At 38.2% G+C, this 27,358-nt stretch overlaps 1 protein-coding gene across 3 annotated transcripts in view; it reads right to left on the bottom strand.

Moving 5' to 3' along the window:
• Positions 1-27,358, bottom strand: part of CNTNAP2 (contactin associated protein 2) — a 1,965,211-nt gene that overhangs the window by 1,302,002 nt on the left and 635,851 nt on the right. For all 3 annotated transcript variants that reach the window (XM_045053282.1, XM_045053281.1, XM_023250688.2), the window contains exon 3: positions 16,706-16,899. In XM_045053282.1, the coding sequence (XP_044909217.1) occupies positions 16,706-16,899 (194 nt within the window). The remainder of the gene's footprint in view (positions 1-16,705; positions 16,900-27,358) is intronic.

Genomic DNA, 27,358 nt, shown 5'->3' with positions numbered 1-27,358 from the left:
GATCCAATTAAACATGCTGGTGTAGATTTCAATGACTGCTTTCAGAGTGATAGGTTTTGTGTTTTCGTGAGGCATCTGGTTTTAAAAGAAAACCCTGTTAAAACAACAATGAAATTAATGTGTTTCCAATACTGGATTTTCAGGAAAATTAAAAAAAAAAAAGAACTCTTTTTGTGAGACAATTTCAAGCCTACAGAGGAGTGACAAGAAAAGAGTTAGGGACACTGTATACCTCTTACACTTTATACAGATTCCCCGTTTTGCTCTGTGCTATGCACTTTGTCCTTCCTTTCTTTCTCTCTCTCCCTGCGCGCGCGCACACACACACACACACACACACACACACACACACGGTTTTTTTCTGAACCACTTGAGAATAAGTTACATATCATGTCCATTTACTACTAAATACTTTACATTTTCTCAAAATAAGGACATAAATCATCAAGTGCATAGTTATCAAATTTCAAGAAATTTAACATTGACATATCTAATCAGCCTTCTTTCTCCCAATTTTGTCCACTGACCCAATACTATTTTTATAGCATTTTTTTCCCTATCCAGGATAGGATCTAGGCTGGGAACAGGTATTTCATGATGATGTCATTTTTAAATATCTCCTTTAACATAGAATCATCCCATAGCATTTTGTTATCTTTTATCACATTGACATTTTTGAAATTTCTCTTACCCTCTCACCCCTCATAGATGCCCTCGTGGAATGTTTCTCATTTTGAATTCGATTTATGTTTCCTCTGATATACTGAATACATTTATACATGTTTAGTGGAATACCACCTGCGCTATGTAGGGTCTTTAGCCCATCACATCTGTAGGCAGACACTGTCTACCTGCCCCTCATTGATCATCTTTATTTTGATCATTCAGTCGAAATGCTATATAATTTCCCTTGAATAATCATTTTTTTCCTCTTCCAACTGATAAGTAATTCTTGGGAGACACTTTATGTCCATACAAATATGGTGGTCTTCCTTAAAATATTTCCCATGCCCTATGATAATAGCTAGGCGACAGGAAATATTTTAATGGCCACTGCAACCACATGCCAAAACTAACACTATGAGGGTTGCAAAATAATGACTTTCTGCCTCTAGCAGACCTTCCCCCGTTACTACTCGGAAGTTGTCTTCCTCATGTCAGCAAGAGCCTTCGCTCTCATTTTATTTTCCTGTCTGTGTAGTACCTATGCCTTGATCTGTTATCTATAATCTCTATGACTTTAAGGATACATATTTTCCTAAAGGTTTTTAATTCATTACTGTCCTTGATCATTTTTATGCTCAAATTGTCTAGATTTGGCCAATAGATATTTTCTTTTCGACCTGGTTCTTATGTGCTTTTTGTCATTAACCATCATTTTCCCTTTAATTTTGACATAAAAAGATGTTTCAAGACTCAGATCGAATATTACTTGACCAAAACCTGATACAGTTTCTCCAATCAGATCTGATTCCTTTTAGAGGATAAGGGTATTAGTAACTAAGGTCTGTACTAGGTATGTTTGTTGCTATTGGAATGTCTTTTTCTCCAGACCCATTGAACAGTCTGAGCTGAGACTGTATATATATATATATATATATATATATATATATATACATATATATATGTATATATGTATATATATATATATATAGGCATACTGTGTATATATATATATAGGCATACTGTATATATATATAGGCATACTGTATATATATATATAGGCATACTGTGTATATATATATACATATATATATGGGCATACTGTATACACAGTATGTATATGGACTATTCACATATACACACATACTTTTAAAGGGCTTCCTTCTTGTTTCTCTCCAGTCTCCATTTATTTATTCCTTTCTTCATAGTGAGAACCATGGATCCCAACATCATCACCGTATTTACTCATTTTTAAATCTGGAATATATTGAAACATTTAAACATTTCCAGAATTGCTTCAACCATATATACATGTTTTCTCATTTCTTACTGCTTGCACACAAGTCAGCCCATAGCAGGTGCTCTTTGGGTTCTTTGTTTGCCCTTAACAATATTCCCGGGAGACCTACCCCATAGCAACTCCTAGAAATATTTCTGTTTTCTTTATAGCTGGAATGTATCCATTTTGCATAGGTGGCCTAGTTTATTCAACCAACCTCCTGTATTTGGCCATATAGTTTGGAAACTTTCTTTGTGACCATTAATAGCTGTCATACATCGATTGCTATGAGAAGTATAATAGTGAACTAAATTTAGTAACGTAGACATTCACCTTGCAAGTGAACAGACAACAAACTAGAAGTAGCTATAGATTGGCTTAACTGTGGTCCCTATGAACACTAGCGGGCCACAGTGATGTCTGTTTTATATGTGCTCATCTCTGTGCAAGCCAGGAGCCAGACATGATGTTTCTTTAGAAACACTCTTTTTTTTTAAATTTTTTTTTTTTTCAACGTTTATTTATTTTTGGGACAGAGAGAGACAGAGCATGAACGGGGGAGGGGCAGAGAGAGAGGGAGACACAGAATCGGAAACAGGCTCCAGGCTCTGAGCCATCAGCCCAGAGCCCGACGCGGGGCTGGAACTCACGGACCGCGAGATCGTGACCTGGCTGAAGTCGGACGCTTAACCGACTGCGCCACCCAGGCGCCCCTAGAAACACTCTTTAGAAAAACTTTCTTCATTAGCAAGTAATAGATGGAACAATATCAGTTATCCATGTGTTAAGTGTGAATAGAGCCCCACGGACTTACATAACGTCAAATAATTCTCTCACATGTTGCAAGTAGGCTTTCAAGGCCCTTTGCCAACTCCCCTGGTTATTTATTGGCTTTGGTCTGGCCGACTGGTTTTCCCCTGCAATTATTATTGGTACTAGAGAGCAATTCTGGTAATAGCTCCTAGTTTCCTTCAGTTCCTATTCCCTCCAAGCCAGACCTTGATTTCATGTCTGATCATACTGTCTTCTAAAAGTTACTATTGAATTTTCACGTACATAGAGAAAAGTGCATATATATACTCAGCTTGATGAATTTCCATAAGGGTAACAAGCACCGAGTCAAGAAACAATTATGAACACCCCCCCCCCCAAGCCTTCCTTTGTAGAGAACTTGCAGTCACCACCTGCCTACAAAGGGACCTACTACCCAGATTTCTTACAGCACAGGTTTCCCTGTTTTTGCCTTTTGCACAAATGGAAACAGAGAATATATAATGTGTTCTTTTGTGTTATGCACCTCCCTGTTGCAGACTTCACCAACTATACTGCTACCCCGACACTCAGCCTTTATGAGATCAGAGACCTCTCTATACCGATGCCAGATTGTCTCCACCGACCAGGGCCCAGCTCACCTTCACGTCTGCAACATACATGTGGATTTGGCATTAGCCCCTTAACATTTAATTCCACATCCCCAAGCTGCACCCAGGTCTGAAGGGAGAATAAGCTTTGTTGCCCTGGTTAGTATTTCCGGTCTCCCTCTTACCCCCTTGCTGTTGCAACCTTTGCTATATTTTCTCCCTTGTGGAAATCTTGAGGGTCCCCACAAATGCCATTTTTGACAATTGAACTTCTCCTTTCAGTAGGTGTAGGTATGTGCAACGTTTGTCAGTACCCATTAGAGACATTTAAAAAATAAACATTTTTAATGAAATGTACACCTAATTATATACTATTATTCAAAAGTTCACTGAATCTCGTAACTCAGTCTGTCAACAAATATTTACTAAGTGCATCCAATGTGCAAAGTACTGTCCTAGCTGGTGAGACCCAGCATTGGACAAGACAAATAAACCTCTCGGAGAATGTACATATGATCACCCACCATTCTATCTTGTCAAATGTGATATAATGGAAAGAGTTAAGACTACGGGGGGGGGGGGGGGAGCACAGGAATCGAGGACCAAACTCGGTCCCTCACCTTTCAGGATCTTGTCAGAGAATTTGACACAGAAGGCATTCATCAGGTAAGTACTCAGGGAATGGCAGAAAGTATTAGCAATAGTGTTTTATCTTAACACCTCTGCGTTTCAACTGAATCCAGTGAAAGATTCGATTCGATTAATTATCCATAGGTTTCATATAATTTAGGGGGAGATTAAGAGTTACCTTGTAGTAAGGGTGGAGGATGGGTGTGTGTGGGCTTGGTTTCATGATCAGTTACTTTGATTCCAAACATACAATTATCTGAGTAATAATTTCTTTGGTCTTTGACTTTAAACTTAAAAATGGGCAACATCGTCACTACTGCTTATTTTAAGTAAAGCTAAAATGGAATACTCCTATGTATTACTCTTCCAGGAAAAACAAAACAAAACAAAACAAAACAACCTGTCAAATTGTATGTATTTAACCACACACCAACCTTACTATCTAGTAAGTCATGGGACAAACGGGTGTAAATATCTGATGTTATCACAATCCCAAACTCCTTTCACAGGAACAGAAAACTTCTGTATTCTTTTTCTTTTTCAAGTTGTTATCAAATACTTGTTTGTTTCAGGCGGAATGTAAACAGCCTGAATGAATTTAGGATAAATTCAGTCTTTTTCCGTTGCTCTAGGCCATTCCACATAGCTCTATTTTCCACTTTGCATACTGTAACAAAACTAAGAAGCACACAAACAGGACAGACACACTGCAAACAGAATGAACAATTGCGATTGATAAGCGCATCAGATGAACAGCCCCTTTGCCCTGGGCGACTCTGCTTTCATATCTGAGATCCCGGGGAATGTGTTTCTCAACCTGCTCTGAAGAATACTGTGAAGGTAACTAATAAAAGCTGCTGTTTTCAAATAGATACTATTACAATCCAAAAGAAATTAGCAATTAAATCTCAAGATTCAATTACAGGAAGCTGTTTTGTCTTTGGGAGAGCTCTTGGTTTTTTTTCTTTTGTTTTTTGTTTTATTTGTTTTTGTTTTTTGTTTGTTTCGTTTTTCTGATGGAAAAAAATGTCAATAATTGCTTAGAATGCACGTTTTCTAGAATCTGGTTTTGAAACATTATATACCAAGGAATTAAATGATGTCTATAATGTCAAACAGTGTTTAGTTCTGAACAAAGTGCTCTGTGAGGTTGGAAACTTGGATACTTTTTAAACGCAAACACTTTTCACGGGGTTGGGTGAAGGATCCACGGGGTTGGGTGAAGTATCGGTTCATTCTATTTGCATGGTTTTAAAAAGCATCTTTGGCTCATTTGCTACCCCTGAGAGAAGAATTCTGAAAATGTTCCTTTCAAGTTTTGCTTGTAAACAAATGAATGCAGAGAATCATATAATTACTCAGCAACTGATCTCCTATGGTTTGACCTGGGCACATTTCTTGAATTCATGAGGACAGATGTACAACTCCTCTTAGAAACCATTGTCTTTCTTATAAGACCATTCCCTATTCTTTCTTAACCATCGACAACACTATTAATCCTTCAGTGGTAGCAAATAGGTTTTAATGGCATAGCTTTATAAGGTGCTTTCCTAAAAGTTAGGTGTTAGGGGTTGGATTGCACCCCTCTACAATTCATATGTGGGAGTCCTAACCCCAGTACCTCGGAATGTTATCTTATTTGGAAATAGGGTCATTGCCTATGTAAGTAGTTAAGATGAGGTCACACTGCGGGAGACTGGGCTCTTAATCCAGCAGGACTAGTAACCTTATAAAAAGATATGCCATCATATGCCTGTGTAGCACATTACAGTTAAAATGTGGTCATCAAGCTTCTTGCACACCCTGAAAGGAAAGGCTTAGGTGAGCCATAGATATGAGGATCACGGTAGTGAAGGTCTATTTAGTTAGCCCAGGATTCTATTCCCAGCTCCACTGTTAATGCACTGTGCGCTCCTTGGAATGTTCTACCTTCTCTATTCCCTAGCTCTTGCGTCTATAGGATGGGCTTAATAATAACAATATTCGACATCATCACATTTAAGTTGTTTCAAAGACTAAATGAGATAAAGGCATATCAAACACTAATGAACCCCCGACAAATGCTGGTTGGCTCTTACTACTTATTAATTGGTGCAGGTAGTTTTCTGAACAACTCTGTTAAATCACAGAACAGATTTCATAGACTTCACGACAGCTGCATATTAATATAATGATAAACCATTTAAATGGCAATTACAATAGACCCACGGTCTCATCCAAATACATCAGTGAAGTTCGTGGGAGAAACACAGATGTTTATCTCAAATAATCTTTTCATTTGGAGGCAAGATGCAATTTTTCTAGAAGTAGAAGTCTATATTTTATTCCTTCCCTACGCTCCTGAAGAGTCACTGATGGTAACTGAGTGAACCGTTCAGACAGCCTATCAGCATGACATCTTTTTTGCCAGAGCGATAACACAGCCTATAATTAAGCTAGTTTATTCAAGCAATCCAAATTTATTTGCCAAGACACTTTAACATTCTATTAGTTCTTTCTCAAAGTCAACACTGACTAAATTAGTTACTTGGCAAAATTGTACATACAAGTGACAAACAGTACAGATACCTTCACGGTCACCAAGGGCGCACATATGCCAAGAGCAGCCCAAGACAACCAGGCTTTACTTACAGCCATTGTCCTCATAATTAGCTTTTAGTATTCCCGACGATAGAGCTAACAGCTACTCACTTCAGGTCCTCAAGCCCCTTTTAATATATTGTTCTAGAAAATCTATCTATCTATCTATCTATCTATCTATCTATCTATCTATCTATCTAGAGCATGAGGAGGGGAGAGGGGACAGAGGGACAGTGAGAATCTTAAGCAGGCTGCACGCTCAGCACAGAGCCAGACACAGGGCTCGATCCCACGACCCCAGGATCATAACTTGAGCTGCAATACTGAGCCACCCAGGCGCCCCTACAATGACCCTATTTCTAGGTAAAGCTGTATTCATTATGAGTTACTGGGAGTTAGGATTTCCACACACATATATAATGTTTTGCCTTTTCTTTCTTTTTTTTCAATTGAAATACAATTGACACACAGCATTATATTAGTTTTAGGTGTGCAATATACATTTGTATATATTGCAAAATGATCACCACAATCAAGTTCATTTATTTATTTTGAGAGAGAGAGAGAGAGAGAGGGAGAGAGAGAGAGAGAGAGACAGCATGTGTGAATGCAAGTCAGGGAGCAGCAGAGAGAGAGAGAGGGAGAGAGAGAATCCCAAGCAGGCTCCGTGTTGTCAGTGCAGAGCCCCTCATGGGACTCGATCCCATGACCCTGAGATCATGACCTGAGCCAAAATCAACAGTCACATGCTCAACCAACTGAACCACTCAGGCATCCCAAATATTCTATAATTATTAATGACAATAGTAATAACAATGCTGATAAACAATTAGGAGGGGGTGAAATGAGAAGACAAGAAGATGAGCCTATAATTATGGTGCATTGTTCCAAGAAATTTGATTAATTTACCTAATTCTCTTAAAAACCCATAAGACAGATACTATTTTATCCCTTTTACAACTAAGGCAACTAAGTAAGGCCCATAAAAGGTTCATTAACATAGTTAAACATTCACTGTTACTAAGTGTTGGAGTAGGGTTTTGATATTTAAAGTCCAGCTCCAGATCTCATGCTTTCTTGTCCTCTAAATATTTCTTTTATTTAAAAATTTTTTAATATTTTTTTTAAATTTTTTTTAACGTTTATTTACTTTTGAGACAGAGAGAGACAGAGCATGAACGGGGGAGGGGCAGAGAGAGAGGGAGACACAGAATCAGAAACAGGCTCCAGGCTCTGAGCCATCAGCCCAGAGCCTGACACGGGGCTCGAACTCACGGACCGCGAGATCGTGACCTGGCTGAAGTCGGATGCCTAACCGACTGTGCCACCCAGGCGCCCCAAAAAATTTTTAATATTTTTATTTACTTTTGAGAGAGAGACAGAATGAGTGGGAGAGGGGCAAAGAGAGGGGGAGGCACAGAATCTGAAGCAGGATCCAGGCTCTGAGCTGTCAGCACAGAGCCCAATGCGGGGCTCGAACTCACAAGCCATGAGATCATGACCTGAGACGAGGTCGGAGGCTCAACAGACAGAGCCACCCAGGGGCCCCTTGTTGTGTATGCAATCAAATTGCTTTCATGTAGTCAAAATAAGCAAACAGTCACTATAATAATGATGCTTCTTGATAAACTGAAAATAGGTACACGTCTCCCTATTGAGTACTGGGGTCATTGTAACTGGATGTGTAGCTCAAATTTAAGTAACATCATGCCTCTTAGCTTCAGCCCATTTATCTTCAAAATGAGGTACTTCGATTCAATTGTACACTCTTAAGCATCTATTATGTGCTTGGCAGTGAACTCTGCATTATGAGTAGTACAGAGATGCACCCTAGTCGACACCAACATTCTTTCAAAGTTGGATATTTACATATCCAAATTTACATGATTGATTTAAAGGATATGATTTTAGAATTTTACAGAAAAGTCAGATTTTTGTTTGTTTGTAAGTTGGAAAAGATGTAATTATTTATAGTGTCTTACGATCCATCCCTACCTATCTCAGAAGATTCATCTGCTGGAAATGACCTTTTGCTTCTCTTCCCTACATCACCAGCTCCTTACCTACTTAGCCAAAAATATTTAGGAACTCAAGAAGTCTTTGTTGACCATGACCCTCAACCACTATGAATGAGGCATATGTGTGTATGTGTGTTCCCAGAACAACCTGTGCAAGTCTCTTTCCATTAAAACACATATAACCATAAAATATAATCATAAACTTATATGTTTAGCATTGCCTCTAGAATTTTTGCCCCTAGAAGGAACTGACTGTGGTTTATCTCCAACCCTTAGTAAACAGTAGGTGCTCAGTAAGTGCCTTTTCATCAAAGCTTATGCTCTTTTTCTGCAGTTTGCACTGCAAATTCTAATTCTAATTCTGCCTTTTGCTTTGGAGACATAGGGTCCAATTCTAGTTCTTCTTCCTGGCAAGAGCTGCTCAAATATGGAAAACAACACACTCTCTCTTTAACATGCATATGAATCACCTGTGGATATTGCCAAACTGTATATTCTGGTTTTAAAGGTATGGGCTGGGTCCCTGGATTCTGAATATCTAGCGAGCTCTCAGGTGATGCTGTTGTTGCTGATTCAAGACATTCAGATAGCGCCTCGCTCGTCTGGCTTTCCATTTTCATGGCTAACCAGCATAACCTGTCTTAGCTAATTCTTACAAAGCCTGTTTCTCGGTCTGCTTATCTTACTCTTTTGAGTTAGCCTAAGAAGATACGCAGGAGGACCGTAGGCAAAAATGGCTTATTTTCCTTGATTTCCAAAGTCAATAAAAGTGAATTTATTAAGCTAGGTCTGATGGAAACGTCGCGGTCATATTTTCACCGAAGTTTAATAGAAAACAGATCTGAAAGAACTGCCCAGACACAATTTGTACTGCGGTGCCTCAGACTCCATGGGACGATCATGATTCAAGTGACGTAAATGAAATTAGCGTTCTCAATTATACTTAAAAATGAGTTATTAGTCATTTCAAGCAGAGAAGCACAGATGTATTACAATACACATGCCAACATGTTAATACGGAAAAGCTGTTACAAAGTGAAAGTAACAGGCTATTTTGAATTTCCAAGGACAGATCCAATCCAATATGACAGCAATGCACCTAGAAGTCACAAATTTATGTAACGTGATTATAATGGCGTGCTTAATATGCGCCACGTATTTTCCTAAGCTCTTCACATGGATTATTAACTTAATACCTATCATCTCTGTTGAGGTAAAGGAAGTAAGGGGTGTTATTAGCTACATTTTACAGGTGAAGAGATTTAAGCCCAGAAAGGTTAAGAAATCTCCTCAAGCCACACAGATCTCTGCGAAAGGTGGTCCGGTGCCACAGTGCACCAGTGAGCTGCTATTTCCACTGCCTCTCAGGGACTTGTGGCCATAAAACAGCACATTTTGTCATCGCCCTACGTTCTCCCATGGAGACATACTGCTACTCTCCTAACTTCCACCAAGCTCCAACTTGAGTGGGGTAGACACGCTCATCTGAAACGATATTATTCATTATTATTATTCAGAATATTTGCAGGTACCTATCTATCAACGCTTTAAATAAATTTGCATTCACCTGGACTCATTCAATCCCTTGTCACCTAAAGCCAACCTTAGTCTCACGAGACAAATATCAGCGTCTCCATTATTCGAGCCCAGAGCAAAATAAAGCACCTGTTAATATCATTTTGCTTAATGAGACCACTTTCTCTTTCAGCATGCTCTTCAAGCAATCAAAGATACTTAAAAATTTTAGAATAATGATTACATATACCTCGTTTTAACTCATCAGTGAAAAATGCGCTACACTGTGAAGAATAATATACTGTTACTTCATTGCCTGTAAGAAGCCATATCATATAAGATGATATCATCTTCCTTTACCTACCAGTGTATGTCACTATTAATACCACCTTATTTTTATCTTCCAGATTTTTGGCAAAAATTACACACATAACCACATTGGCTAGAATGGTTCTTCCACATGTGTCTATGTGTACAATATTGAATGACTCAAAAGGTGATGCAAGACAAAATCCTATGACCCCTTAAAATGAGAATCTCACAATACAAATGTGGATTTGGAAAGGTGATCAACATTCACTACTAGAGGCATTATAGTATATGCAGAAGGATCTGGAATATCCACTCAACTTATTAAAATTCATGAGATTTTAAAAATATCTCCCAGCCTAAGAGGGGTGTAAACAGAAAAAATGTATTTAACAGAAATAAGAAGCTTATTGTAAATTCACCCTGGAAATTATTTTTTTTCTATACAAGTCCTAAAGATGCTTATCCCGTTTATATCAAGGGCCATTTTAGAAAGGGTTTAATGCAGATTATTCTGCTATGTCTTATTTCTCAATAAGTTACCCATAAACTTGTTCTGAATATGCCTGCCTAGTCCTTTCCCCAAATAATGGATTGCAACCACAATGCACGTGCATACATCAACAAGTAAGTTCACAGCTATTGTTGAGACATATTGCATTAGTGTCCTAAGTGAAGAAGGGATGTTATCATCTGATGGAAGTTACAAGAGCAAGCGAGAGGGATGGTTATCTTCCTCTGTAGTTCCAAAGGCAGAGAAAAATTTCTAGAGTTGCTCAAAAGAGTCTAAGTATACTATTGAACTGCGAAGTAGTTGTGCTTTATGTTTATAACTGGAACAGATTTGGAAGTGATTTGGAAAATTAATGCAACCACTATACAAATGGTTGAAAAGAGAGGACAGAATAATCCATTCATTTTTACACAATATCCCCTTACATGGCTCATTGGACACATGACCATCATTATGGTAACAAATAATTCGTTCCAAGCACTGCGAAGGCACTTGGCACTGAGCTAGGCCTACCAGACATGCTCTACAAGCCCAGCCAGAACCACACTGTCAATCGATGGCCCCACTCCATTTGTTCATTGGAAGATACGCCAGAGGTTTGCTACATCTCCCTTCTCATTTTAAGTCAGGCTTCCGTCACCAAAATTTTTTCAGATATTTTAAACCACAAATAAGAGTAAACAGAGGTAGAATATATCTGGAAAGGATAGAGGGGGACTAAACTAAAATGATCATAGCAGATACTCTCACTGAAAAGAAACCCTACGCTAATTTTGTAGAATGCTATGAGTTTTGTAGATGCTTCTATACAGGCACGTGATACCGTACATGTTTCTCAATCTCTATAGCTTGATACATTTCTTTACTTACATAATCTCATGTAAACCTCCCAAGAGACATTACTCCCAAGTGACTTCTCCGAGTTTATAAACTGAATATACGAACCCAGATACTTGAATTCAGTCCTTTTGAATCCAAACCTTGGCTTTCACTTAGGAACCTACTTACCTACAACCTACAAAGATGTTTTAGGAACTTTTACTATGTAGATATCAGTTGGTAAGATATTTGATTAAAAAGGAGGTAGAGAATACATATTCCAGCTGTTGAATTGATATTCAAAAAACAAAGAATTTAATCAATTAATGTGCTGTTATTTGCTTTTCATATTTTTAAATGTTTCAAATGTGTTAGAAACAATGAAGTTTTTTATGTGAGTACGTATGTGGAAAAAAGTGTGTAAGAGATCCAGGTTTTCTAACTTACCTAGCAAATTAATATTTTATTTAATATTGCTTAGAGAATATGGGCTTATATATTCCTATATTCTTGATAAATATGTAATGATGTAATTTAAATATAGTAAACATTTCTGTTCTGTGGGATTCTCCACCTAATAAATTCAGTGGTCACTAATCTCTGGTTGAAACCTGCCTACTATCGACAAAGGGGATAAAACTCCTTTAAAAAATAACTAGGGATATAGAAGCATTTTCTCACCATTTAATAAAATTTTTTAAAAAGAAAAACTACATTTCAGTTATAGGTAAACTTGTACTATGTTACTCTCCTGCAAAACAATAATGGTATGTAAAGAAGGCATTCACTATTAATACTTCAATTTCCTATTTTGGATCCAAATATCTGCATTCAAAAACCGGTAATTGAATTTCCCAAGCAAAGCTAAATGCAGCCTCCCAGCAAAAATCTGCTGGAATTCTTATTTAATGTAATGCTGAATGGACTTTTGATAAGAAATGCTCAGACAGACTATTTCCTCTCTCTCCTACAGATTATACTTAGGAAACCAGAAAACACCTCAAGAGCAGTATGCAAATTAGAGTTTGTGGAATATGCAAATGGTATGATTTTTCGGCGGGGGGGGGGAGGGGTAGGCGATTTTACCAATCTATACGTATTTTTCTTCTACGTTAGAAAGAAAATTCTGAAGAGAAGGAAATGGCATTGTGAATAAAGTATGAAGAATTCCATTATGCCTAGGATTATCACTGAGGAATGAGAAGGTTTGACTAGCCAAGCACATTTAGCAACTCACATCTTTGAGTATTAAATATTCAGATAAACCATTCTTCAGGAATATTTTCAAGAGCCATCATCATTTCACAATCAGATTCCACAGTTAGATTCACGACTTTAAAATCTTGTTAAGCTGTCATAGTTTCTCGTCGACAGGACTTGTTTTTCACGTATTTTAACATATTATCCAATAGATCCTCCACAGGAACATTTAATAACAATATGACAAAAGAATTGGCTGTGTTGTCCATCCCCCTATAATTGCAGAAAGAATAACCATTTGACATTTGTTCAAAGTAACACTTAAGTGATTGGATTCCCATTAATGTGTCTTCTTCTCAGGTGATCAATCATTTTAGGAACGGCTGAGGAAAGCCACTTCCTAACCAGATCAGCTTCAAAAATTTTTAACTATCTGAAACTTCCCATGGTATAGGGTGTTGTCCATCAAATGGCTACCCAAATCTGTTTCAGAAATCTCTTTCATTTAAGTGCAATACACATCATGTTAAGCAGTAGTCGGACTACAATAAAATTTAAAATTTAATGTTTAATAAACTTATGTCCAAAACATATTTTCGTCGAGATCTGTAATTGCTAAATGTTAATCACTCAATGCATGCTAAGACATAGCTCTAAAGTCCTCAAGAATTTTTAGAAAACGAGTTTTACTTCGTTTAGAATACGTCAGAGCAATGGACTACTTTCACATTAGCGACGATGAAACCATAATCATTATGTTGCAGGCTCACTGGCACTCAAAAATATTTCACAGCATATAGTTTCTGTCTCACACTTGTTTTGAGTTCTATAATTTCATAAGTAGCTCACTACACTTTCACGTAGAAATAGTCACTCCTCGCATACTAATTTTTAACAACAAAAATACATATATAGGACTTGAAAGGAAGAAACAAGACGAACGTCAGAATGGCAGGAAACAATACACTCCACACCATCAGAAAAGGTGGAGAGCCCTGAATGGAGATGTGGTCTACCTTCACAGTTGGTGATATTTCCATTTCATGGCCTTGTCTCCTTCACCCAACACTTGGTATCTTATGTAAACCAAGAGTCCAACTCACCCTGGAAAATTCCACCTTTCTTAGCTCTTTGAACTTACGTCTCTGTATTTAGTCAGAATGAGCTATCCCTAACTGCTACGTACCTGGTAAGTAAAGTAAAGCCCAAATACCTCTGTATTCTAGCAGCCATCACTCGCACTACGATAGGAGAGGACTGGGCACTCTCAATCATGGGATGGACACTTTACAAAAACAGAAAGGTGCAAGATTGTTTGGAGTCCAGTTTGCAGCCCTCAAATAATTTCACCAACATGATAATCTGATTTCAAGTTAGAGTCCACAGAGAGTTGGAAAACAATGAATGCTTTACTGGCAGAATTTGTGTTCTGAACCTTAACTGTCTACTCGCAGTTGTCTGGTTGGTCTGTGGGGTCAGACTCTTTCTCTCTGCTAATCTTTGAGGAAGGTCCTTTCTAACAACCTAATATCTAATATCACAATAAAACCTAATGTCACAATAACCTTCCTCCACCCCCACCCTCCCTACAGGCCAGAAAACATCTAAAATACGGTCTTCAGTGTTGGCTATACATCACAATGACCTGGGGAACTTTAAAATCCTGATGCCTAGGTTACACCACAGACTAACTAAACCAAATCTCCAGAAGTGGGACCCACACATCCACAAATTTTAAAGTTTTCTAGTTTATTCTAGTTGAAAATTACTTCTCTGTAGATTAGGTTTGGGGCTTTGAATTACCTTAATTGTAAGAGGAAGACTTTCCATAAAGAGACATTTTCTACACTTCTTGCTTCCTACAGCTTATCCACCTCAATATACGCATGTTCTTGTCATATCATCACGGCTTGGGAAAAGCTATTTCTAAAGAACTACTCTGGAGGACTTTTTGTTATCAGAGCATTATATCCTCATTCTACACACCAGTTACGGACACCGGTTCCTGCTATAGAGATGACCACCTACCCAAACTAGGAGCTCTAAACTTTGTCTCCTCACAAAGATTACTGGAGGATTTTTAAAATATAAGTTCTCTAAGGGGGAGGGGCATTAATCAGGTTGAAAATCCCCAGCACTCTACCTCGTACTGTGAAGGACGCAATTAAAGAAGTGAACCTCCTCTTTCTCCTCCTTCTTTCTTCCTGGTAACATTGATGGCTTTACTTGGCTTTGGTTATGGGTGCTTTTCTAAATCATTAAACTAGACTAGATCTCTCGAAATTTAGTATTTTAAAATAATTTATTCAAGCGTGCTGAACATTTGATTGGAGTCACACAACTTTCCAATTTAACTGAAATATTTTAAGAGTAAGTGGTTTAAACTATTTTTCTCTCATAATAACAGAATGAAATAAATACAGATCTGCAATAAAGGTCTAGACCACTAATATAATAATGGCCTATAATAAAATATGGGGCATTTCTTTTCTTGCCCTATATTACTGTTTCTACTCCTCTAAATTATATTCTCACAATTCAATATTTTACCTGAATTGGAAGATCTCTGTCTTCAAAAAAAGCTATCATTGTCATTAACCTAATTTTTATTTACACAATTTGGATTTCATTGATCTGGGTGTACCTGGAATCCACGAACTTTAAAACCTGTTTAGGTGATTTGAATGGACAGCGCATATTAAGACTCATTGCCCTGAGCCTTGGGCAGAAATTGCAGCCAGAGGAAACTATTTTTTCAATCAACAAGACTGACTGAGTGACTGACTGACTCGATGAATGAATGGCTTCCTGATGGCTTTGGTCAGACAAACAGTGACAAGTGTATACACCTCAGAGTGAGGACCAGCAACATTTAAAAAAATTAAAACTGTTTGGGGGAGGGGATGTTGAGGGTGTTGCCTGACATGCTCCAGAGCTACGGCTGGTCTTCCATTTGGTTTTTCTTTAAACAAAACAAAACAAAACAAAACCATTTTTCTATCTGATTTTTGTCTTTATACATAAATGGTCAGTAACTCAGTAAATGGTGCTTCGTCCGAACAGGCCCGGGTTAAAGCAAAAGAAAAACTGAACTTGCTTCTGGCAGGTGGTAAAGTGCTTCAGACTCCACAGCCCCCTGCCCAGTGCCCGCCAGTTCATCCAAGCTCTGTTGGCAGTAGACCTTGTCTCATGTTGTCCTTTAATGATTTAACTAAATACCTCCAAACAGAAACAGTCTGAGGCAAGCGAGAGCGAGGGGGGAGTAAGGAATGAAAACCTAAGTCAGGATTTTTTTTTTTATTCTATATCCTTAACTCACTTTGGTATGTTGGTAAGATTTGTACCATTTCCGTTCTGTACTCCAGAAAAAAATATAGTAACTTGAAATACTGTGTTTAACAAAATTCTAGTACCTTACTATCATGAGATTATTTACCTTTTTTTTTTTTCAGGTTTAACACAGGTTTCTTGGGAGATTTTGATTTCTGTGATATATACTAGAAACCAGGGAAGGGGGACGCATCCACTCTGCAAGATAAGGGTTTTCTACCATTTAGGAAAGGCAAGAGGTGGGGCAGGGCACACCGGGATTTTGATCCATTTCCCCACCTCCTTTTGCTTTGCTCACATTTTTTTCTCTCTCAGCAAGTACCAGAGGACACGAACACAAAGACGAGAAACAAAACTGACAAGATAAACCTTCAGCCAGGCCACCACCAAACCCTCTCCACCTCCCCAGATCGTGCCAGGACCTGGATGGGCTGAGGTCACACATCTGCCACTCAGTTCTGTGTTTGCCTTTCTGACAGTGACTCACCCAAATGTTCCCATCTTGATGATAGGGTTTCCAGTTTCTCCCAGTGTCACTGTACAGCATGCGGTATTGGGTCACCCAGTCCGAGCTGCTGTATCTTCCTTGGGTTGCAATGGCACTGATCTGCTTCCGATTGCCAAAGTCAACCTGAAGCCATTGGTAATGGTCACTGTCGGATGGAGACCATCCCCCAGCACCTGAAGAAGGTTAAGGCAAGAGAGGAAAACAGATATTTAGAGCTGAAATTCTACTGGTGATAATGGATTTATCTATATCTTTTAATTGGCCTTAGCAGTGCAACATTCATAGACATATTATGGAGTGTCCTTTATAGATGCCATTGGGACTTCAACTAATATTCTTCCAGCTGGGTAACATTGATACTCTAACCTCTTTATGGTGTAATTATGTGCTCATTTTCTCCTGAGCAAATGTCTTCATCATTCCTCAATTAGATCTTATTAGTACATGTCAGAGTCTAATTGGCTGAGGGTTGATCAATTTACCATGAATTCTTCAACTAAAAATCACTAGGAAAAAAAATGTAACAATCTATTAATTCCTCATGTGGGGCTTTATGTTTGAGTAGATTACAAATGGAACAAAAAGCAATTATGTACAACTCTAAAGTCTATTTTCCTTTAAAAATTTGGGAGCTCAAAGAATACTCATAGTTCTTAAGATGAGACCTAATCTTACATTAAGCTCTGTACTCATGAGAAATAAGGTATATAGCTACTCAGGTAATGCGTTCACTAACATTTAAGAGATAAACAACCAACGCCTCTTGATAACAACATTTCTAGGAAAATCATTTCAGTTACTAAGTGAAGTAAAACTCCTTTTGGTAAAATATAATAATTGTCAGATAACAAAAAGGTAAAACTATCTTTAGAAATAGAACATTAATATGGAACAACAATACTCCCAGTCTATACCACCATGGAAAATAACGATGGTTGTACATAAATACATTGCAGAAAATATGCCATAATGCTTAGTGCTAAGGAGCACAATAATTTTTTGAGTGAATTTGGCTACCAATGGGAGCAAATGATAATGAAATATTCAATAAATCATCCAATGTACAGTATTTAGATATATATATGCATCACTTTTCAAATAAAAAAAACCTAAAAGCTGACAATAAAATAATTTATTCTATGAGGACCACGGTAAGAGAAATCATTTTGTAAATCATCACAGATATATCATTCATTTAATGATGTTTATATGGCTTATTTCTGCTTTCAGCTATGATAGAATACCCTTCCTGCCATAAAAAAAATCACATAACTACAAAATGTATAAAATTACCCTTTATAGGGATTAGACAACAGACAGTGCAGGATCCCTGATCCACAAGAGAAGATAAACAAATAAGGTGATGCCTGGTTCACTTTCTGGATTTTGGCACATGGAAGAGTGTCCCAAATAGAGTTCAGCAGTGTCACTGAGATGAAGATACATCAAAATCAAAGCTCCATCCTACAGATGGAATCTGTAGTACAAAGTACCAGGGAAGGGGCAGCTGTAAAGAGAAAGAGCCCTGAAAATCTGCAGAGCATCACCAGAGAACCTCTGGGGACCAGACTTTGTATGAATAGCACGCTGTGTATTTGCAGACCAAGATTCCACAAGCCCAGGTCAAGGCAATTATGAAATGAACGACAACCGAAAGGTGAACAGGGCCAGGAGTAGTTTCATTTCACACTAAAGAAGATTGAGAGAAGTTGTTGGAACAATGCTAGGCATCTAGCAGATGTCTCAGAAAGATTAGGATGATTGAGTCCTAAAATAAGGGCTACTCAGGACACATCTGAACAAAGATTGGTAATAAGCCTGAAAAAGGATCAGTCTGACCTACAAATAAATTAACTCCTTGCTCAGTCAAAATGCAACACTTCATTAAGGAAAGCCATGAATGGTCAGAAGAAGCTCAGTGACAGAGCATCCATAATGCTCACTATAGATTTTTTTTTTTAAATATTGGACATTTCAGGGAGCAGGAAAAAATGACTTACAACCAGAGCAAAGACAGCCAATAGAATGACAGAGATGATAAAATTAGCAGACCAGGACTTTAACACTGAGCTTATACATTAGTTCATTATTTGAAAGAAAATATACAAATAGTGAAGAAACAAATATGAGATATTAATGGGGAAAAGATAAACAAAGAGAACAAAACAGAAGTTTCTGAACCATGTTTATACCTGAAATAAAACATGTACTGGATTAGAAACTGAGAAGGAAACATTAATGTCTGAATCCAGGGCCACATAAACCCTTCAAATTGTAGCTCAGAAGGGACAAAAGGCTTAAAAATGGACACAACTCCAGTGGCCTGCAGGACAATATTAAGTGTCCTAACAATCATGCAAATAGAGAACTAAAAGCAGAGAAGGTAGAGATTGAGGCAGAAAAATCAATTTGAAGAAACAGTGGCTGAAAATAATAAACCTAGATATCTAAGGAATTCACTGAGCTGTGAGCAGGATAAAAGGATAAATACAAAACAAAACAAAACACCAAGTCTCATCATAACCAGTTGGTTAAATAAATAATGCTAAAGAGAAAAATCTCAAAAGTAGCCAGAGGACAATAATATCTCAGCAAAAATGATGCAAGGTGAAAGACAACAGAATGACATTACCTGTTACGATGAAAAGGAAAGGGAAAAAACATATGTCAATCTAATGTTCTATATCCAGCAAAAATATCTTTTAAACATGAAAATAAATGATGTTTAGGGCAAAAGCTGAGAAAATTCATCACCAATAGGTACATACTTTAAGAAATGTACACGTTTCAGCTTCCAGGAAAATTTACCATATTGAAACTCATATTTACTCATATCATATCACATTTACTCATATTTATACATATCACATTTACTCATATCACATCGTATTTACTCATACCATATTGAAACTCGTATCAAGAAATGAATGCTGATAACGGTAGACGCAACAGTAAATACAAAGTATTTGTTCATGTTTTCAAATTTCTTTAAAAGATAATTGAGCATCTAAAACAAAAATAGTGACAGTGAATTAGAAGGTTTTAACAGAGGTAGAAGTAAAACATACGACGACAAGTGCACAAAGGACAGGGGCCAGCACAGATATATTATGTATCGAGGTCCTCATGTTACTAGGGTGTGGTATAATACTACTTGATGGTAGTAACCCTATATCAAAGGTCAGCAAACTTCCTCTATAGAGGGTTCAATACTAAATATTTTAGGCTTTGCAGGCCATACACCTCTGTTAGAAATACCTCTGCTGTTGTTAGGATGAAGCAGCCAGAGAAACAAGGGTGTGACATGTTCCAGTACAACTGAGAAACTCACTTCTCCTTCAAGTACCAGCTTCTTTACTGCAAACATTACCTCCTGCAGTGAACGTCATTCAGGTTGTTCTTTATGAAAGGAGGAATTTTTCCCTCAGTTATTGTCTAGAGACTGTAGTTAGCTGTAATTCCTGTTTAGGAACTCCCTGAGTAAAAAAGAGACACTCTAGGGGTGCCTGGGTGGCGCAGTCGGTTAAGCGTCCGACTTCAGCCAGGTCACGATCTCGCGGTCCGTGAGTTCGAGCCCCGCGTCGGGCTCTGGGCTGATGGCTCAGAGCCTGGAGCCTGTTTCCGATTCTGTGTCTCCCTCTCTCTCTGCCCTTCCCCCGTTCATGCTCTGTCTCTCTCTGTCCCAAAAATAAATAAACGTTGAAAAAAAAATTAAAAAAAAAAAAGAGACACTCTATCCAAGGGCACATTCCTTCTTGGGGTCATACAGATATAATGGCCAGTCAACTTGGGAAAACTCTGGTGGGTCATCTCAGTTTGCAGAACTCAGTGAAGCCTCCATTGACACTCCATTGCATCTCAACTTCTCCTTCTGCCTTTTCCTGCTTCATCCCTTTATCTCCCACAGGTTTCCATCCCCAAAAGTACTCTGTAATGAATTCCCTACATGCTCTTCTCCATGTTAGAATTTGTATCCTGGGGAATCCAATCTACAACACCTCTTTGGAACCACTATTCCGAGAGTCCGCTCCCTATCAATGGGAGTTAGTTGTCTCTGTCTTTGTGCATTATCTCTATGCTGTTTTTCCCCTCTTGTAGTATCTAATATTCCATATAGTGATGCATCATCCACACGCTTATTTTACATAGAATTCTGTAATTTAGAGGAGCTGTAGATGAACTTCTGGGATAATAAGTACTGAGTAATCAAGAGATTATAAATATGTTTTCTTATCTGTTAGATATATTGTTCCAAATTTAGGAGAAATTCTCCAGCTAACCGTATAAAGTTCTGTCTCTGTGTTACTAAGAGCAACACGGTACTTTGGTCATTGAAGTAAATAAGCAATCATCACAATGACTGAAAAGGGGAAAATATGAGCAATTAATTGCTGGCTGAAATTGAGAATGTTTCCCCTAACTACTCCTCAAAAAATATTCCAGTATAAATTTTCTTAAGTTACCCATTTTTTGCTGCATTACAATTTTTCAATAAGGAGGCAATTAACATACAATTACTTAATCCCAGGGGCATCAGGGTGGTTTAGTCGGTTAAGTTTCTGACTTTGGTTCAGGTCATGATCTCATGGTTTGTGAGTTTGAGCCCCGCATCCGGCTCTCTGCTATCAGCAAAGAGCTCACTTCAGATCCTCTGTCTCCCTCTCTCTCTCCCACAACCCCACCCCATTCATACTTGCTCACTATCTCAAAAATAAACATTAAAAATTTTTTAATTAAAAAAATTTTAAAAACCCAATGACTTAATCCCATTAATCTCGCTACTTTAAAAAGTAGAATTTATTGTCCACTTTAAGGGAAGCAAAATTCTAAAAGAAGGGAAACTATAAGTTCAAAGTTATTCCTTTATAGAAGTCTATGTGGAGAGAATAGTGATTAACCTCAAGGGGAGGGCAAATGTCAGGCTTTTGTGAAGAACATGGTGGAAAGATCGATGAAAAGTTTCCTCTTTCTCTTTGATCTATAAAGCAATGTAATTTGGGGAAGTTGATTACTTTGTTCATTTGGCTTGTGAAATGTGTAACCTCTATCGATCCAAGGATTAAGGATGATAACTCTTTCATCACAAAAACCTCAGGAAAATACGGTATAAGGGAGCAGAAGTGCTCCCCAACATATTGTGGAGAGTATAACAGGGCAAATGTGTTCCCAGTGGAGACCGTGATAGCACAAAGGAAAAAAAACTGCCAAGTTCAAGAGGAGGTAGAGGAGGTGGAGATACTGAATAGTCATAAACTCTTAGTTTCTAAGACAACACTCATTCACATTTGGAGATAATAGAACTCAAAATATCAGTAGATACCGAGTAAATGGTTAGCATGAACTGAAAGATGTGCACTTATATAGAAATTTTACCATTCCTTAAGCAGTTTCCTCCCCTCTTCTCCCTCTTATTCTGCTTCCATTCATCCATCCCTCTCTTTCTCTCTTCTCTTTTTTCTCTCTCACTCACATGCATACATCCCTCCTGTGTGTGTGTGTGTGTGTGTGTGTGTGTGTGTGTGTGTGTTATAAAGATGCACAGTGTTTGTATTCTAGCTTCCCACTCTACTGGAGTTACTTGAGTGATAAATTATAGCAGAGAACCTGGAGAACTGGGTGGGACTACCACTCTAAACTTCGTGAAAGCTTATAATGATGATGGCCCTTTCTGCTTTGTAATTTGTAAGTTGGTACCTCTGAGAGAAAAGAAAAACTTAGTAGGTGGTTCAAGAGAGGGCTTGAAATTTCTTTTCTAGTGATAAATGGCTCCTGCATAAACATGATGCCCAAGTGGGTGGTTGTAACACCACCAGAGATTATAAGCCTAGATTCTAATTTAAAAGAAAAAGGTAGAAGAAATTTTCAATTAAATATAGAACTACCTTTAATAACTGGTTGAGAAATATGTATCAGATGAAAAGAATAAATTGAAAAGGAGACTTTGGGGCAAGATAGCATTATGAGTTCAGGCCTGAAGGCCTCCTCCTGCTCTAAATATACAGTATTTTTAGATAAGATAGATAAAAAGAAAATTGAAAAAGACATAGCCAGGATAAAAAAATAAGATAGGCATCTCCATGCACAAGAAATGCAACCAAAATGCAAAGCAGTGAGTAGGACCAAAGCAGAGACTGGCTGGAGTCAGGGTCTGGGAATACACAAGAGGCGGTGGGGCACTAGTTCCTGGGGAATATTGTTGGATGGGAGTGTCCCCATCTGTGTCAGAGAAAGGAAGCCTGGGTCAGGGTTGAAAGTTAGCCCAGGAAAACTTTCTTATCAAACGAGACTGAAACAGCTCTTGGATGTTGGATGTATGGTTTGGATCCATGGTTTACAGGAAAACATGCCCAGAGAAATTAGAAACCAGGTATGCATGTGCTCAGCACCACTGGCTTAGTCATTGGACCTGCGATTCTCTAATAACAGCCCCAGGCAAAGGCACAAGGCAAAGCAGGTAAGATGTGGTTCTGGACTGAAGATGTGGGAAGCTGGGTAGAGAAAGTTACAAGTTGATAGGGAATCGAGAGAGAGACAGAGACAGAGAGACAAACAGACTGGTCGTCAAAAAGAGTGGGCAAACCAAAGTTTCAAACCACAGGAAAGACAATAAATGGCACAAAACTGGCTAAGGAAATCAAAAGTTCAATGGAAATTAACTCCAGATGTAACAGTCATTGAGGACCATGGAAATATACTTGTGTTAGGTTCTCAAAAAATATAAAATAAGTAATGTCATCCATTAAAAATAGCAGTAATGATCAGACACAACCAGGGGAAATAAAACGTTTGCAGACAGATACTAAGCAAACAAACAAACACAAAACAGTGATCTTAGAATAAAAAAGAATATAGTCATCAATAGGAAAAAGAAAACTTCATCAGAGGAAAATCCACGAATTACATGTCATCACAAAAAGAATCAATCAGCTGAAAGGTAATATTGGAGTCATACAAAAGTCAGCACAGGGGCTCCTGGGTGGCTCAGTTGTTTTAGGGTCTGACTCTTGATTTCAGCTCAGGTGATGATTTCACGATTCATGGGATTGAGCCCCACAGAAGACTATGCTGACAGCATGGAGTCTGCTTGGGATTCTCTCTCTCTGCCCCTTCCTCTCTCAAATAAATAAACTCCAAAAGAAAAAAAGAAAAAGTCAACACAGAAAAATACAAAACATGGTAGAATTCAAGAACTTCTGCTTTTGACCAAGATGGAGTCACACGACTCCATGATGAATTTACTTTCCCACCTGAAACAATGAAAAAGCAGACAAAATGTATGAAACGACAGTTTGCAAGACATAAGATGTGAAGCAACCGAGTGCTGAGATCCCTGACATATGGGACAAATAAAGTGAGTCCTACTTCCCAGCTTCCGATCTTGACAGGGTTTCCAGGGTGAGACATAAGAAAGAACCCAGGCAGAACATGGCAGGGTCCTTGAGTTGAGAAGACAGAGCTGTGAGACCAGGTGGTTAGAGTCAGAAGCAAAAGAAAGGGCAGCAGGGGGCCTTCCTCAAGTCTTCACCTGAATAACGATTAGCACACACATATGAAGAAACATCTCAGAGCTGAGAGCAAAGAATCCTCTGAATGGAGGAAGGTACATCTTCTTCCTACAAATTACCATGTGATCCCACCACCCCCCTCCTAGGTATTTTCCCAAGAGAAAAATGAAGCATGTAAACATAGCAAAGTCCAGTACATGGTGTTCTTAGCACCTTTCCTTGTAACAGCCCAAAGCTGGAAACAACCCACATGTTCATCAACAGATGAACAGCTTAACAAATGGTGTATATCCATATGGCAGAATACTATTCAGTAATAAAAAGAAATGGGCATTGGTACACGCTACATGATTAATCTGAAAACAACTATGCAGAGTGAAAGGATCCAGGACCGAAGGAAAAAAGTGCATATGGTATAATTCCATTCATATAGAATTCTAGGAAATGCAAACATATAGGAACAAAGGCAGATCAGTAATTGTTTGAGGAAGGGGGAGAAGGAGGGGCAAAGGAAGAGGATAGAAAGTGGCAAAATAAAACTTCTTGGGGTAATGGGTATATTTGTTACCCTGACTGTGGTGATGGTTTCATAGGTGTAACATATATAAAATGATCAAACTGTACAATTTCAATATGTTAATATTAGCATACATCCATTATACATCAATAAAGCCGTTACAATTTGTAGACCTGAAGGACAAAGAGGGAGTTTCACTGATCAGTCTAAAAAGTTCTGGAATAAAACAAACACATAGAAAATAAAGTAAGGAAGAAGAATTTGAAGAAGTAATGATTGAGACTTTTTTTCAAAATTGAAAAAAAAACAAGACATGATTCTGTGGATTGAAAAGATCTTGTGAACACTGAAAAGCATGTTCAGTATGGAAAGTATATCATGCCATGCAAATGAAAGATGGCCTAAAATAATGAGACTGATGGAAATGCGATATTTAAACAAATAAAGCTTAAGCATACAGTTGAGAATTAGTTCATGGATAAATAAAAACCAGTTAGCATCTGAAGACGTGCTAGAAGGTGCCTGCGAATGAGCTCAGATTTTATTTACAGTGGGACATGAACAGCTAGAAGATGTGACATGTGACCTACTTAGAAGTAGCAGAATAGGCTCCAACCAAGTGTGGACACTTGTTGATTGGAAGCAGAAAAGGGGGCCATGGCCATTAATCAACAACTGTCATGAGCCAGAGAAGCAAAAATGGCAATGCCACTGTCATTCCCCAAATAGGGGACAATTAATGCTTACAGAATGTGAAAACAAAAGAGTATGAAGGTACATTTTGAAACAAAACAGAAAAAGAAGTGATTTCATCAGACATCATTAGATGACAAGAAAACAGAATGGCTTGTCTTCCATTTCTGGCTTCTTCAGCGAAGATGACAGCTTTCACTTCATGCTGGGAGTAACAGAACTGATCACTGAGGACAGGGAATTACCTCCTGTGACAAGTTAGGACATACGCGGAGAGGTAGAGCTCCTTTAACTTTTTTAGATTATATCCCAAGAGGCTGCCATCATTCATAGATAGAGCCTTGCTTCTCTGAATATTTATCAAAGGAGTTACCAGAAAATTAGACACACACACACATGAATTAAAAGCAAGGGACTTAGTAAATCTAGAAAAAAATAGATAAGAAAGCTCTTCCTCAAAATCTGGGGGTTATGAGCATTTAGAATAAAAGAAAAAAGAGGGGGTTGGTCACACTGAAAGTGGTGTTGGTGAACTTAAGGATTTCCTTTTTGATCACATTCTTTTTTTTTAAATTTTTTTCTTTCAACGTTTATTTATTTTTGCGACAGAGAGAGACAGAGCATGAATGGGGGAGGGGCAGAGAGAGGGAGACACAGAATCGGAAACAGGCTCCAGGCTCTGAGCCATCAGCCCAGAGCCCGACGCGGGGCTCGAACTCACGGACCGCGAGATCGTGACCTGGCTGAAGTCTGTTGCTTAACCGACTGCGCCACCCAGGCACCCCTCTTTTTGATCACATTCTTGTTTAATAGAATGGAGCGAATTCCGTAGATATATCTCTAACTTGATTTTAGTAAAGCATTAGGGCCATATCTCTGATAAATATAAAACAGTAAAATGTGGTCTGGAAGATAACAGTTTCAGGAACACTCAAAATTGGTTAATAATTACGCCCCAAATATGTTGATTAATGGCTATGTCAACTTGAAGAGAGCTCTCTAATGATGTGGCACAGGCTTTCATCCTGTATACTGTCATTTTTAATATTTTTATTATCTAAGGCATGGAAGACACGCTTATGAAATTTGTCAATTACATAAAGCTGGAAGAGAGACCTAATAGGATAACTAACTGGATTATGATGTAAAATGCTCTTGACTGACTGCAAGTCTGAGCTTGCACCAGCACAATTTGCTGTGTCATCAGTAATAAACTTAAGGTGGCCGTTATGAACAAGTACATTATCAAGTTCATAATTACGGTGTAGATTGCATAGAAATAAATACGCAACCTTCGTTTACTTTGTGGAAAACACAGGGCGGAAATGATGGCATCTAATGACAGTACTATATTCGCGGTACAACATTCAAAATGTTTTTGATGCCTTTTAGTAAGGCTTTACATATAAATAGAAAAAAGGAGTAAGTCACGAACATATTGTACTAGGAATGATCACAAAATGAACACAAGTGTGCAATCACCACACAGATCTATAAAGAGATCATTGCCAGCAACCCAAAAGCTTGTGTCCTTTTCCAAATCTGGTCACCGTTCTCCTCCCTGATGAATTGTTCCAGAGATTCATCCACAGGGTTGTTTTTAGCAATACACAACAGGTTGCAGATTGCTCATTTTCTTTGTCGTCTAATATTGCACTGTATCATCTACTTCTCTTTATTTACCCATTCTAGTGTTGAACATGTGGATATTTCCAGTTTGGAGTTATTATGTATAATTCAGCCATCACATTCTTGTTTGCGTCTGTGAATACCTATTTGTGCATTTCTGTTGGGTATATGCACAGGACTGGTATTGTGGGTCCACAAATGTTTGTATTTTTACATTTACTCAATTTTGCCAACAATTTCCCAAAGTAGTTGAGCCGACTTTTACCCCCACCTCCCCATATACACAAA

Source organism: Felis catus, chromosome A2, assembly GCF_018350175.1.
Source record: "Felis catus isolate Fca126 chromosome A2, F.catus_Fca126_mat1.0, whole genome shotgun sequence".
Classification (NCBI taxonomy): Eukaryota; Metazoa; Chordata; class Mammalia; order Carnivora; family Felidae; genus Felis; species Felis catus.
Note: the sequence above shows the minus strand (reverse complement) of the source record. Positions and strands in the feature narration are given on the sequence as shown.